This window comes from Manis javanica, chromosome 6, assembly GCF_040802235.1.
Source record: "Manis javanica isolate MJ-LG chromosome 6, MJ_LKY, whole genome shotgun sequence".
Lineage (NCBI taxonomy): Eukaryota > Metazoa > Chordata > Mammalia > Pholidota > Manidae > Manis > Manis javanica.
In genome coordinates this window covers 98,908,094-98,920,343 of record NC_133161.1, presented here as the reverse complement: position 1 = coordinate 98,920,343, position 12,250 = coordinate 98,908,094, and the positions used below count along the sequence as shown (strand labels likewise).

The 12,250-nt window shown below is 45.7% G+C and overlaps 1 protein-coding gene across 1 annotated transcript in view; it reads left to right on the top strand.

Moving 5' to 3' along the window:
* Nucleotides 1-2,526: 2,526 nt before the first annotated feature.
* Nucleotides 2,527-12,250, top strand: part of TNS3 (tensin 3) — a 190,561-nt gene continuing 180,837 nt past the window's right edge. The window contains exons 1-2 of the mRNA XM_073240005.1: nucleotides 2,527-2,800; nucleotides 11,921-12,032. Coding sequence (XP_073096106.1) covers nucleotides 2,723-2,800; nucleotides 11,921-12,032 — 190 coding nt within the window. The 5' untranslated portion in view covers nucleotides 2,527-2,722. The remainder of the gene's footprint in view (nucleotides 2,801-11,920; nucleotides 12,033-12,250) is intronic.

The window sequence follows — 12,250 nt, the reverse complement described above, 5'->3', positions numbered from 1 at the left end:
GGCAGGAGATGGGGTTCTGTTTTTATTACTGTAGACACCTCCCTGGTCTGTCCTCCAGCAGCGCCAGCGTCCATCTCTCTCATGTGTCCCTTTCCCCGGGCTCTGTCTCCACTCCTGCCAGCATTGCATGCTGTCCTTTCAGAGCTGTGGGGTTGGGGGCTCAGACACAATTATGTTCACGCTGCTCCTTTATTCTCTTTAGGGGCTCCCACTGACCTTGGGGTCCAGCCCTGGCTTGCTATGAGGATCTTGGTTGAGTCCAGAAAGGCAGCAGTTTTCAGCCAGAGAGATGGGAAAATACAGAGCTGCCCTGTGTGACACGCCAGCAGCGGCTGGGGCACGGAGTGGGAGGAGCTGGTGGTGTGAGCAGGGCTGGGGGCATGGTCCCAGGGGCTGCAGAGGAGGCTGCTGAAGTGGGCAGCCAGGGCATGGTTCCTGGCTTTGCTTTTGGGGAAGTCCATTCAAGCTGTGGTGTTCTGGACTTCCACAGAGAGACTGTGTCCCATTGATGATTCTCACCCTGTGTTGTGACAGCCCGTTTGCTGTCATCATCTGTGAGGTGTACCACGTGCATGAATCTGTGATCAGACTTTTTTGACATATCCTGTCAGTAAGTAAGTGGAAATTCGGGGTGTCCCTGTGAAAACAACCTCCTGTCTTTCCCTCTGGCAGGATGGATATGGGTGTGCCTGTGCTCAAGACGGTCATTTCCAGTGGCCCCCAAAGAGTGCAGAGCCCAGGCTGCGAGTTCCAGGAGGTTTATCATGTCGGGTGGAGAGGGGGGCACTGTTTGCTGGGATTCAGCTTCCTTCTGCTGGTTTTATGGCTAAGGCTTGTACTCGGTCTGGCTGATTTCTAGATAAAGGGTTTGCACCCTGCATCCCCAGACAGAGGAATAGTATGCCTCTAGCTCAGCTCTGTGATACTGCTCTGTACCCTGTCTCGTGTCGGATGCTGGGGAATCATGAATGCAACAGACTTGTCCTCAGGGATTCTGCAGTCACAGGAGGGTGTGTATATAGAAATAGGACTGAGAGATGTTTGCAAAAACTAAAATTTAAATATGCTGTGGAAGAGATGAATTGTGAATGAATCTAGAAATGAATGAATGAGCGAATATAGAGGTGAATGTAGAGGAAGGTGAATAATGGTCTGAGTTGAAGGGTGGGCAAACTGGAATGAATAGGGCACCTGCCAGGTGTGGATCCAGACCCAGAATGGTGCAGTGCTGCTCTTTTTGTGGTTGAAAAGTGAAGAGCTTTTCTATTCCACTGCAGAAATGGGAAGATGGATATTCGGTGCCTGAACAGGAGAGGTTAACATGTTGAATTGGTGACTGGAATTTGCACATGTGTTAGCCATCAAGGCCTTGCCCTAGCCCACCCAGACTGCATCAAAGTGAAGTCATTTGGAGTTGCAGGCGGAACGGAGGACCTGAAGTCAGAGTTACAGCAGTGCAGGCCCCCAGAACACTCAGGCTGGAGCAGGCTGGTCAGGTCCATAGGGCCGCTGCTAGGGCACAGGGTGAGCCATCCTGAGGCTGAGCCTGCCTAGCACTGCCTGCTCCCTGCAGGTGCCTCTCTGCTGCACCCCCAGATGGCTTCAGGTCAATGCAATCAGGTTGCCTTGCCTTCTTCTAGGGGTTAGAGTTGACAGAGCCACTCCTGGGGAAGCACGGGCCTACCACTCTGCCCTGGGTCTGACGGGCACTGGACAGGGGCTGTTTTGTCTGGGGATCATGCACACCCTCTCCATGCTGTCCTTCAGGCTAATGACCCTTCCCCTTTCCAGGTGTCTGTCTTCCTCTTTGTGTGATACCCTACCTCCACCATCCCATCACCTTCACCTCCTGCACTGCAGGTTTTAAATTTCCTTCTAAAATTACAGACACAGGCCGATGGGACCCGGGAGATGGGATGTAATGTGATTTTTCTGGGAGCTGGATGGCATGGGGAATGGTCAGGAGGGGAAGGGAGCTGGGGGCCCAGGCTCACCCCACCCAAGGCCCCATCATTTGCTTTCAGCTCACTGGACCCCCAAATGGTCCTCATGCTGTTGGGCTCCTCGTTTTCACACTCAAAGAGGCACATTGGAAAGAAAGCCTTTCTGCATTAGGGTTTTTCTTCTTTTCCCTCCACACCCACTGTTTGCCAGTAGTGGACACTACCAGCGATACTGACCATGGCAGATGCAGGTTTACGGAAAATGAAAGATTTTAAAACCCCGAGAGCCAAAGGGCCTACGGGTTTTGATTTTAAGTCCCTTGGTTGGCCTTCTTGGAGAGGTCTGAAATAGTCAAGCTGATCCCCAGCCAAAGGTGTTGGCGATCCGGGCGGATGGCAGCGGAAGGCTTGCCCCCCACCCATGCTGCAGACGCTTTCCATCACCACTTTCCCTGGGTTTGGCTAAGAAGCCGTGCGCCTCCTTTCCGGAGCTGTGGTCTGGGGCGGGGGAGGGGGCTAATTCGTGTCAGATGGAGGGGCGCCGGGGAACCGTGCGCTCGCCTGCCAGGCTTTTGTTTCCGGCATCTGACTTCTGACGGCAGAGTGGACGTGGAGGTGGCGGCTGCGTCCTCACGGCCTCCCGGGTCGAGCTTTTCCCGGGACTCCCGGACTCAGAGGCTCCGGAGGCCTCCCTACTGGCTCCGCCGCCGGGGAGGGGTCAGTGCCTCCGCCGCCGTCCTCCTCCGCCGGGTCGGGCTCTCCACAGGCGCCTGGCGGCCATGCGGCTGCGCGCCCTGACCCGGGGGCCGCCTAGAGGGTGCGCGCGCGCCGCCCGGGTGCGCCGGCACCGACGCCAGGTGAGGGGCGCAGGGAGCTCGGGGCGGGAGTGCGGGGACGACGGGCGCAAGGCACTAGGGTCGGGGACGCTTGGAGCGGGGCCGCGGGGCACTCGAGTCGGGGTCACTCGGAGCCGGGCCGCGCGCCGGGCGCTAGGGTCCGAGCGCTGGGCGCGGAGCGGTCCCTGGCCGGTGTGAGCGTGTAGATGTGTGCATGTAGCCTTCTGTGCGCGCGCGTGTGCAAATGTGTCCGTGTGCTCATGCACGCGTTTTTGCACGTACCGTCTGCGCGCGTGCCCGTATACTCAAGGGTCCAGGAGTGCGCGGGTGCTCTTGTGCGCGCGCAGGAGGGGAGGAGCGGGGAGGGCAAATCTGGTTTTCCCGGGTGGGAAGCGGGCGCGCTGGGGAGCCCCAGGGAGTCGGAGTCAATCAGGCTAAATTTTCTAACCCAGCGGCCTCTTGAACACGCTTCCTCTGTCTCCTTTCTCGGAAGGGAGGGAGGGCCGTGGCCATTATGGAGACTCGCCGTGTGTTTCGTATAAAGGAAAGTGGCGCGCGGCTAGTTCGCGGGTGCGTGGGCATGCTGCTGCGGCCCTTCCACGCTCACCAGGGCCAGCTACCCTCCGTGGTGCGCGGGTCCGTCCTCTACAGGGTTGTGAGTTACAACCAGCAGCCCTTTCTCTGAGTCTAATAATTAGGCATCTGTCTCATTCCTTTTACGATAAACTTTTGTAAGGTTCTGAGTGAGAAATCAGAACGTGGGCTGCTTTGCATCACTTTGAGTTGCACTGCATTCCTATTGTCAGTTCAACAGCCAAATTCTGTTGCTGGGAAGCTTGAGGACAGTGTGTGCTGCGGGGAGGACATTCTTACATACTGGATTCTGTGGCTTCCCGTAGGTGGGAACTTCTTGGGACTGGATCACCCCAGAGGTTTGGGGCCCACTCTGGCCCATGGGGAAGTTTTCCTGGCCTTTAAACTTCAGATTCAACTTGCTTTGTTTTTACGTAGCGTCTGCCTTCCTAGAATGCTATTGGTTTCCTCAGCACCAAAACGCGTGCCCAGACCCTCTTTCTGAGGGTAAGACACGGCCCGAGTCGTGCTGATTCGGCCTTTGGATGGGGAACTGTTGGCTGCTGCAGCATTAGTCCAGAGCACGTCACCCCAGAGGTGTGCGCAGCTTTGCATTCCACAGAGAGGAGTAGAACACAGGGCTACCCTTCTGCCCTCATGTGGGACACGTCCTTGAAGACATTTTTCTCCTAACAATCAAATGCAATTTAGATTCCTGTACTGAGCCAGCTAGATGCCCCAGCATTGTGCATCCCCCAACCGTCACCTCGGAGATGCACTCAGAGGCCCCACCTCTTTGGGAGAAATGAAAGCACTGCAGTCAGATGAGAACAAAGGCAGCCTAATCCCGTCTAGGCTCATTTCACAGTGGAGATGTTATGTACAGATGAAGCGTGAGCAGATGTTATTACACTATCTGAAATGACCCGGGATCCAGTCATGGAAGTGGCTTCAGCCTCTCAACAGCACCTCTGCTGCCAGCCAGCAAGAAAATCACAGCAACACAGTGCCTCTTTCTCCTTGGTTGGAATAAAGATATTTGTAAGGAATAAAAGTTCACAGTATCCCCCACTGGCCCCCAAACTACAGCCAATTCATCCAGTCAACAAATATTAATTGAGGTTCCACAGTACATTGTCTGCCAGGCTGTGCAAAGCCTCGGAGGACAAATGGCTAACAGCCTGGTGTCCTGCTTCTGGGAATTGCAGTTGAGCACAGAAGAGAAGGGGCATGAACAAGTAACTGCATTATGAGAGGCGAAAGTAAGTGCAGACTCTGGGATTCGGATTGAGGGCCAGTTTGTCAGATACTTGAATGCCCTCTAGCCTGCGTGTGAGACTGTGTGGACACCAGCTCTGATCCCCTGTCCCTTACCTGTTGGCTGCGTGGATTTGGGCTCGCATCTGTCTGTCCCTGTTTGTAGAACAGTGATCATCATGGTTACAGCACCAAAGGGCCCTGCCAGTGTCCTGAACTTCATGATAGTAGTACCATCATCCCTCTTTGATAGGCATTGTATCAAAAAGCATAGAGTCTCTTGAAAAAATCAGAAATGAATGAATGAGCATGCACGTTGTAATACAGTGCCTTATGTGAACCTGGGATAGATCCACATAGCATAGGTCATTGTATAGTGGTGGCTCTCATTCCCAGCTGTGGATTTGAATCCCTGGGGGAACTTTGACAAAAATTTGTCTTCTGACCCACCTCCAGATAATGGTTTAGGGTGGAACTTAAGTGGAGCTGTTTTAAAAACAATGCCAGTGTTCACAACTGCAACCTGGCGTAGCATGTGGTCATTTAGAGTAGCCCCATTAATAGGCATGAAGGGAAGGGTAACCTTTCCTGTGAAGAGAGGTTGTGACTTGCTGGGAATCACAGATTTTCTACTTCAGGTAGCAGAACTGGTGCAAAGGCTTCTGCTTGGTTTGGGACATTTCCTCATTGAGCAGACTTAATAAGATCCATGAATACACCAGGAGAAAAGTGATTAGGTGACAAGACTGCTGTAGGACTGCTGAGGAACTTGAGTGGTCAGGAAGGACTTGGGGAAATGTGGGACTGGTAATGGTCATGATAGAACACTGTAAGTTTCTCAACTGAGTAGGAAGCTGAGGCAGGAGGTGGGAGGAGACACTGACTTTTATAAGGAAAACTGGGCTTCACCCTCAAGGGAGCGGAGATGGTGAGGAGCTGTCGCCCAGAGGGGATGCACGGGAAAGGCACAGGCCTGTCTAGAATCAAGGCAGCCTGACTCCTGGAATGGGAAGTGTTCCTGAGACCCCCACTTCCATGGGGTTGGGTGTAACTGTAAGAGCACTCAAATAGTTCACATGGCAGGGAAAAGATGGAGATGGCCAAAGCATGCTTTAATGTTTGAATGGCATGTCCTTAATCAGCCCTCCACCAAATTCAGTCCATTGGAATTGCTTGTGGAGTTTTCCATTGAGAAGGCTTGTAGGCCATCTGGGGACAATAGCCATGATTGATTAGTTATGTCTGCCATAGGTCAGGGAGTAAGGAGTTGTGGTCTGTGTGCTCAGTATTTATTCTACCTTTGCTCTATCTCAGGGGAGCTTTTGGTTGAAAATTAGGATTTAAGGTGTTCATTTAAGATCTCATATTTGTTACTTATGTAGAATCCCAAGAGTACACTTTGGTTCAAACTCAGTTTTGCGTTTTAACACTGAAGACACATTTTCAAAATATAATAGGAAACATCAAATTGTACACTTAAATATATGCAATGTTCAAAGTTGTTTGGCAGTCCTAAATGCTTTACATTTAAATGTGAATTTCAGAATCAGTTTCCAATTAAAAAAAAAGCCTGCTGGGATTTTGTTTGAAATTGTATTGAATCTGTAGATTATATGGAAAGAATTGCATCTTTAAAAAAAAAAAATTTTCCAGTTGTATTGAGATATGATTGACATACATATACATTGTGAATAATTCCTACAATCAAATTGATCAGATTAACACATCCATCACCTTACATTGCCTTTTTATTTTGTTTTGGTTTAGGGGTAGAATGCTTCAGATCTCTCTTAGCAAATTTCAGGTATTCAGAACAATATAGTTAACTATAGTCACTATAATGTAATGCTGTGACTCATCTTATAAGTGAAAGTTTGCACCCTTTTACTGGCCTCTCCTCACTTCCCTTCCCCAGAGTTCCTGGCAACCACCATTCTACTCTTTGTTTCTATGAGTTGATTTTTTTTCTGTTTTAGATTTGACCTATAAGTAATACTATGCAGTATTTGTCATTCTGTCTGATTTCACTTATATCCTCCAGCTTCATCCATGTTTTTGCAAATGACAGGGTTTCCTTTTTTTTTTAATTTTTCTAATTTTTATTTTTTAAATTAAATTATCATTGATACACAATCTTGTGATGGTTTCACATAAACAACACAGTGGTTTCAGCATTAACCCGTATCAAATCCTCACCTCCTCCACTGCAGTCACTGTCTATCAATGTAGTAGGATGTTACAGTCATTAATTGTCTTCTCCATGTTGTACTTCCTTTCTCGTGACCTGCCTATATTGTGATTGCAAATTATTGTGCCTGTGCCCCTTAATCCCCATCTCTCTCCCCACTCACCCTCCCCAACTCCTAAGAATTGCATCTTATATTATCTTCTGATCCATGAACATAGTATATCTATTAGATCTTTAATTTCTTTCCCCAGTTTTTGTAGTTCTTAGTTTACATGGTATTCACATTTTCTGTCAGATGTAAGTATATAATATTTTTTATGTTAGTTTAAATGATAATGTTTATTGAATTTCAGTTTCTGAAAGTTCATTGCTAGTATGTAGAAATAGTTGTACACTCATTAATCTTTTGTTCTTGAAGTGTGCCAAACTCATTTGTTAGTTCTAAAGCGCTTTTGTAGTAGATTTCATCAGAATTTCTATGTAGACAGTGATGCCATCAGTGACTAAAGACAGTTTTATTTCCTCCTTTTCTTGCCTGATTGTACTAGTTAGAACCTCTAGGATAGTGTTAAATAGAAATGTTGATTGCCGACATCCGGGCCTTGTTGCAGATCTTGAGAAAGCATTCAGTCTTTCACCATTAGGTATGATGTGTTACTTTGGGTCTTAATAGATAATTTTATCAATTTGTGGAAGTCCCTTTCTATTCCTATTAGACTGAAAGTTTTTAATCAAGAAATGGCTGTTGGATTTTGCCAGAGGCTTTATTTATTTATTTATTTATTTAATGTAGCAATTGAAATATAGTATAGTTCTCTTTTTCAGCTTCTTCATTGATACATCAATGTTAAACCAAACCTTGAACTCCTAGTTTGCCTCGATGTATTATCCCATGGGCTATTCAGAAGTGTGCTACTTGTTTCCAATTTTTGTAGGTGTTTTACAGAGATAGTTATGTTCCTTGTTTCTAATTTAAACCCTTTGTGGACAGCGAACATCTTTATTATGACTTGAATGCTTTTAAATTTATTTAGACTTGTTTTGTGTCCCTGAATTTGGTGTACCTTGGAAAACATTCAACATGCTCTTGAAAAGAGGTGTGTTCTGTTGCTGAGGGGTCAGATGTTCTATAATGTTCTATGAAGTCTGTACATGTTCTGTCAGTTACATTGTTTGGTAATGTTGTTCAAGTCTTTTGTATCCTTGCTTATTTTCTGCACTAGTTAGAACCTCTAGGATAGTGTTAAATAGAAATGCACATAGTTACCAAATGATTAATTATTGATACAAATTATTAATTTTTGAGGAAGGGTATATTAGTTTACTAGGGCTGCCATAACAAAATACCACTGACTGGGTGGCCTAAGTAACAGAAATTTATTTCCTTACAGTTCTGGAGGCTGCAAGTCCAAGATCAAGGTGTTGACAGTTATCTTTCTTCCTGAGGCCCCTCTCCTTGGTTTGTAGATGGCTGCCTTCTCACTGTGTCTCCTCACATAGACTGTTTTCTGTGTGCAATCCTCCCTGGAGTCTCTTCTTCTTATAAGGACACTAGTTCTATTGGACTGGGGCCCCACCGCTGCGCCTCATTTAGTTACACTTTAAAATCCCTATTTCCAAGTATAGTCACACTGGGGTTGGGGCTTCACATACGACACATCAGTACTCAGTTGAATGTTTCAGAGGGCCCTTCTGCAGACCGCAAGAGCTCTGTGCAGCTCTCTGTTCTGCAGAACTTTAGCAAGCGGACTCCTGTTCCCTTGCTGTGCCCAGACTCAGCTCCTCCACTCAATTCCAGGCTGTACACTGGCTCCCGCTTCCTTCTTTGCATCCTGGAAACTTTCTCTATGTAGGAATCTGGGGCAATCATAGAACTCACCTCATTTTTTTCTGCCTCTGAGGAATTAAATGGATTAGTTTGCCTGCTCATGAACATCCTATAAATAGAATTACTCACTGTGTGTTCTTGTGTCTGACTTCTTTCACTTGGCGTAATAATGCAGTGATGTTGTGTGTATTGGAAGCTTGTTCTTGTGTATACTTGAACAGTATGCTGTTGTGTGGACATACTTTGGTTTGCTTATCCAGTTTTCTGTTGATGCACATTTGGGTTATTTCCGGTTTTGGGCACTTTTAAATAAGGTAGTGATGACCTTGCACAAGGCTTTTTTTTTTTTTTTTTTTTTTTTTGAGAGGGCATCTCTCATATTTATTGATCAAATGGTTGTTAACAACAATAAAATTCAGTATAGGGGGGTCAATGCTCAATGTACAATCATTAATCCATCTCAAGCCTAATTCTCGTCAGTCTCCAATCTTCTGAAGCATAACGAACAAGTTCTTACATGGTGAACGAATTCTTACAGAGTGAATAAATTCTTACATGGTGAACAGTACAAGGGCATTCATCACAGAAACTTTCGGTTTTGATCATGCAATATGACCTATAAACCATCAGGTCAAATATGAATATTCATTTGATCTTTGTACTTGATTTATATGTTGATCCCACATTTCTCCTATTATTATTATTATTTTTATTTTTAATAAAATGCTGAAGTGGTAGGTAGATGCAAGATAAAGGTAGAAAACATAGTTTAGTGCTGTAAGAAGGCAAATGTAGATGATCAGATGATCAGGTGTGTGCCTATGGACTAAGTATTAATCCAGGCTAGACAAGGGCAGCAAGACATCCACGGATGCAGAAGATTTCTCTCAAAGCAGGGGGGGTGAGGTTCTGAGCCTCACCTCTGTTGATCCCCAAATTCTCACCTGATGGCCCCCCTGCGACTGTGCCTGTCTTAGGTTGTTCCTCCCTTGAGGAATCTTACCCGTCTCTGGCTAACCAGTCATCTTCCGGGGCCATACAGGGAAATGTAAAGTTGGTAAGTGAGAGAGAAGCCATATTGTTTGCAAAGGTTAGCTTTTTACTTCTTTGCAGATTTATGCCCTGTGGCTTCTATGCCCAGCATTTGTCTCGAGGTATCTTTACCACCTGGAGGAATTATGATACTCGGTAAATTCGATATGAGGCACGAATTCTATTTAAGGTTTGTAATTAGGAAGGAAGAAGAAAAGCTATAGATGTAGCATATGAAGGAAACTTGGGAGGATTGATTATTTCTTTGACATATCTTCTTGTATAGTACCTTAAGTATGTATAGGTTTTAAACTACTAACTAATTTGCACACACATATTAACATAATAGGAATACGGTGACATAAACAAAGCAAATCTATAATTACCAGCCATCTCCAGTGAAGCCAAGAAAACCATTTAGGCACCCTAGGCATTTGTGAAAATTTATCTATAATATGATGGATATTTTCCAACTGTACTTGAACCATCAGACAAATTAAAGCAGCCCATTTCTGGGATCTGTTCACATCCCATATGTTCTTTTAACCATAGATAGTCTATAGTCATGAGATTTTGGGGTGCTACAACTTGCACCCCTCCCAACTCCTGGTTGAGTTCCAACAGTACAGATCCAGTCAAATTCGTTGTCTCACTGTATGCACATGCCAGCCTAGACATCTCCCTCCTCCTTCTTATGGCAAGTCCAGGAGACGGTGGGCTGGATGCAGCCACAACCGCAGCATCGTCCGGATCCCTGGGGAGGCTTTTTGATGATCATCCCCCGGCACGAGTCCTCCAGAGAGTGCTGATGCCGGAAGCTCCTCCTCATATCGTATCTTATTTCATTTTCTGGGTATCCAAGCTAGGCCTTGATCTTCTGCGTAGAAACAAACAGACCCTTTGCCCACACTTTGACATGCCCTCTATACCACTGTGCAGAACTCATTGGAGGTCAGCACACAGTAACTGCTTTTTTTTTTTTTTTTTTAATTAAGAGAAAGGAATATTATCAGAAAAGAGTACCTCCATAGCTGATCATCTGACACCCTTTAAGTGATCAACATTAAGGATATTTAAAGCATGCGTTGATCTTTGATTTACCAATAGTTTTATCCTGTTAACGAGTAATCCCCTTTTCTTTCTTTCTTTCTTTCTTTTTTTTTTTTTTTTTTAAATTTTTAATCTACCCTTACATGAAGAATACTATGTTTACTATGCTCTCCCCTATATCAGGTCCCCCCTAACAACCCCATTACGGTTACTGTCCATCAGCTTAGCAAAATGTGGTAGAGTCACTACTTGTCCTCTCTGTGTGCACAAGGCTTTTTTGGACATATACATTTATTTCTTATCATTGTCCTTAGGAATGGAAATGCTGAGTCACAGGATTGGTGTAGATTTTAAAATTCCTAAGAAATTGTCAAACCATCTTCCAAAATAGTACCGTCTGTTTCACATTCTTGATAACATCTCATGTGGTCAGTGAATTTAGCTATTTTGATGGTGAGTGATGGCCTCAGTGAGTCTGTGTGGGTATCCATTGCTGATAGAATACACTGTCATGTATCAGCAAATGGGTGTAAGGGTTGGTATTTGGTTTCTAAGGCAACTTGAATTTTTACAAGATCATCAGATATAGCTGTGAGCCTTGACTCTACAGACAAGACTTATCAGATGAGTGCTTCACTTCCTCTCAGTACCAATGTGTGCCATGGATTCAGTGCTATACGAGGCTTCAGGAGGAACCACATATCTTATCATGCTGGTCTTACGACTGCTCCTCCTTCCGCAGAGGTGCACATTAGCCCAGGGACAGGAAAAACAGTCAGTTAGCTTCTTTCAAACCTAATTTTGCTGTTCACTAATTATTTCTTCCAGAGGAACAAATGTTGACTCTGGGGATGCGTGTGGACTACTTTGTCATGGAAGTAGGTGTTGGTAAGCCTCCCGCCTGAAAGCTAATACATGATCACAGGAGCAACGTTGATTAGTGTAGCATTCCTGTCTCTCTTCAGCCAGGGGATTTACAGGCTGGGCGGGTATAAGCTTCATCCGGGACACTGGCACTAAGAATGCTGACAGGGTATCCGAGGCACCCCTTGGGAATCCCAGCGTTGGCAGGATCATTTCTAGTTTGCCTGGGAAAGTTCCTATTTTAGCTCTTGACAAACTGCACTAGATTTATTATCTTCTGAAAGGGAAAAGGGAAAAGCAAACAAACTATGAATTGTACAGCTGATGATGTCTCCCTTCACTTTTTCAGCCAGAAGAATTAACTGCGAGTCTGCACAGTTTCAAGAAAAAGGGCTTTAAAAAAGCCAAAGTCTGTGGGGTTTGCAAGCAAATTATTGATGGTCAAGGGATTTCATGCCGAGGTAAGTGTACACTTATAGTTCTCTTGCTGTTTGAACCAAAGCAAGCAAACAAACAAAAACAAATGGAAACCTTTGTTTGGGAGTTTCCAAAAATTAAATCGTGGAATTCCCCTTCTTAGCTATGTTTACCCTGATCCTTTCTGGGCAGAGACCAACCATATTTACACAGACATGTGCTCATGAGGAAACTTTCCCAGAAGGAGGCCCTCTCAGCCTGT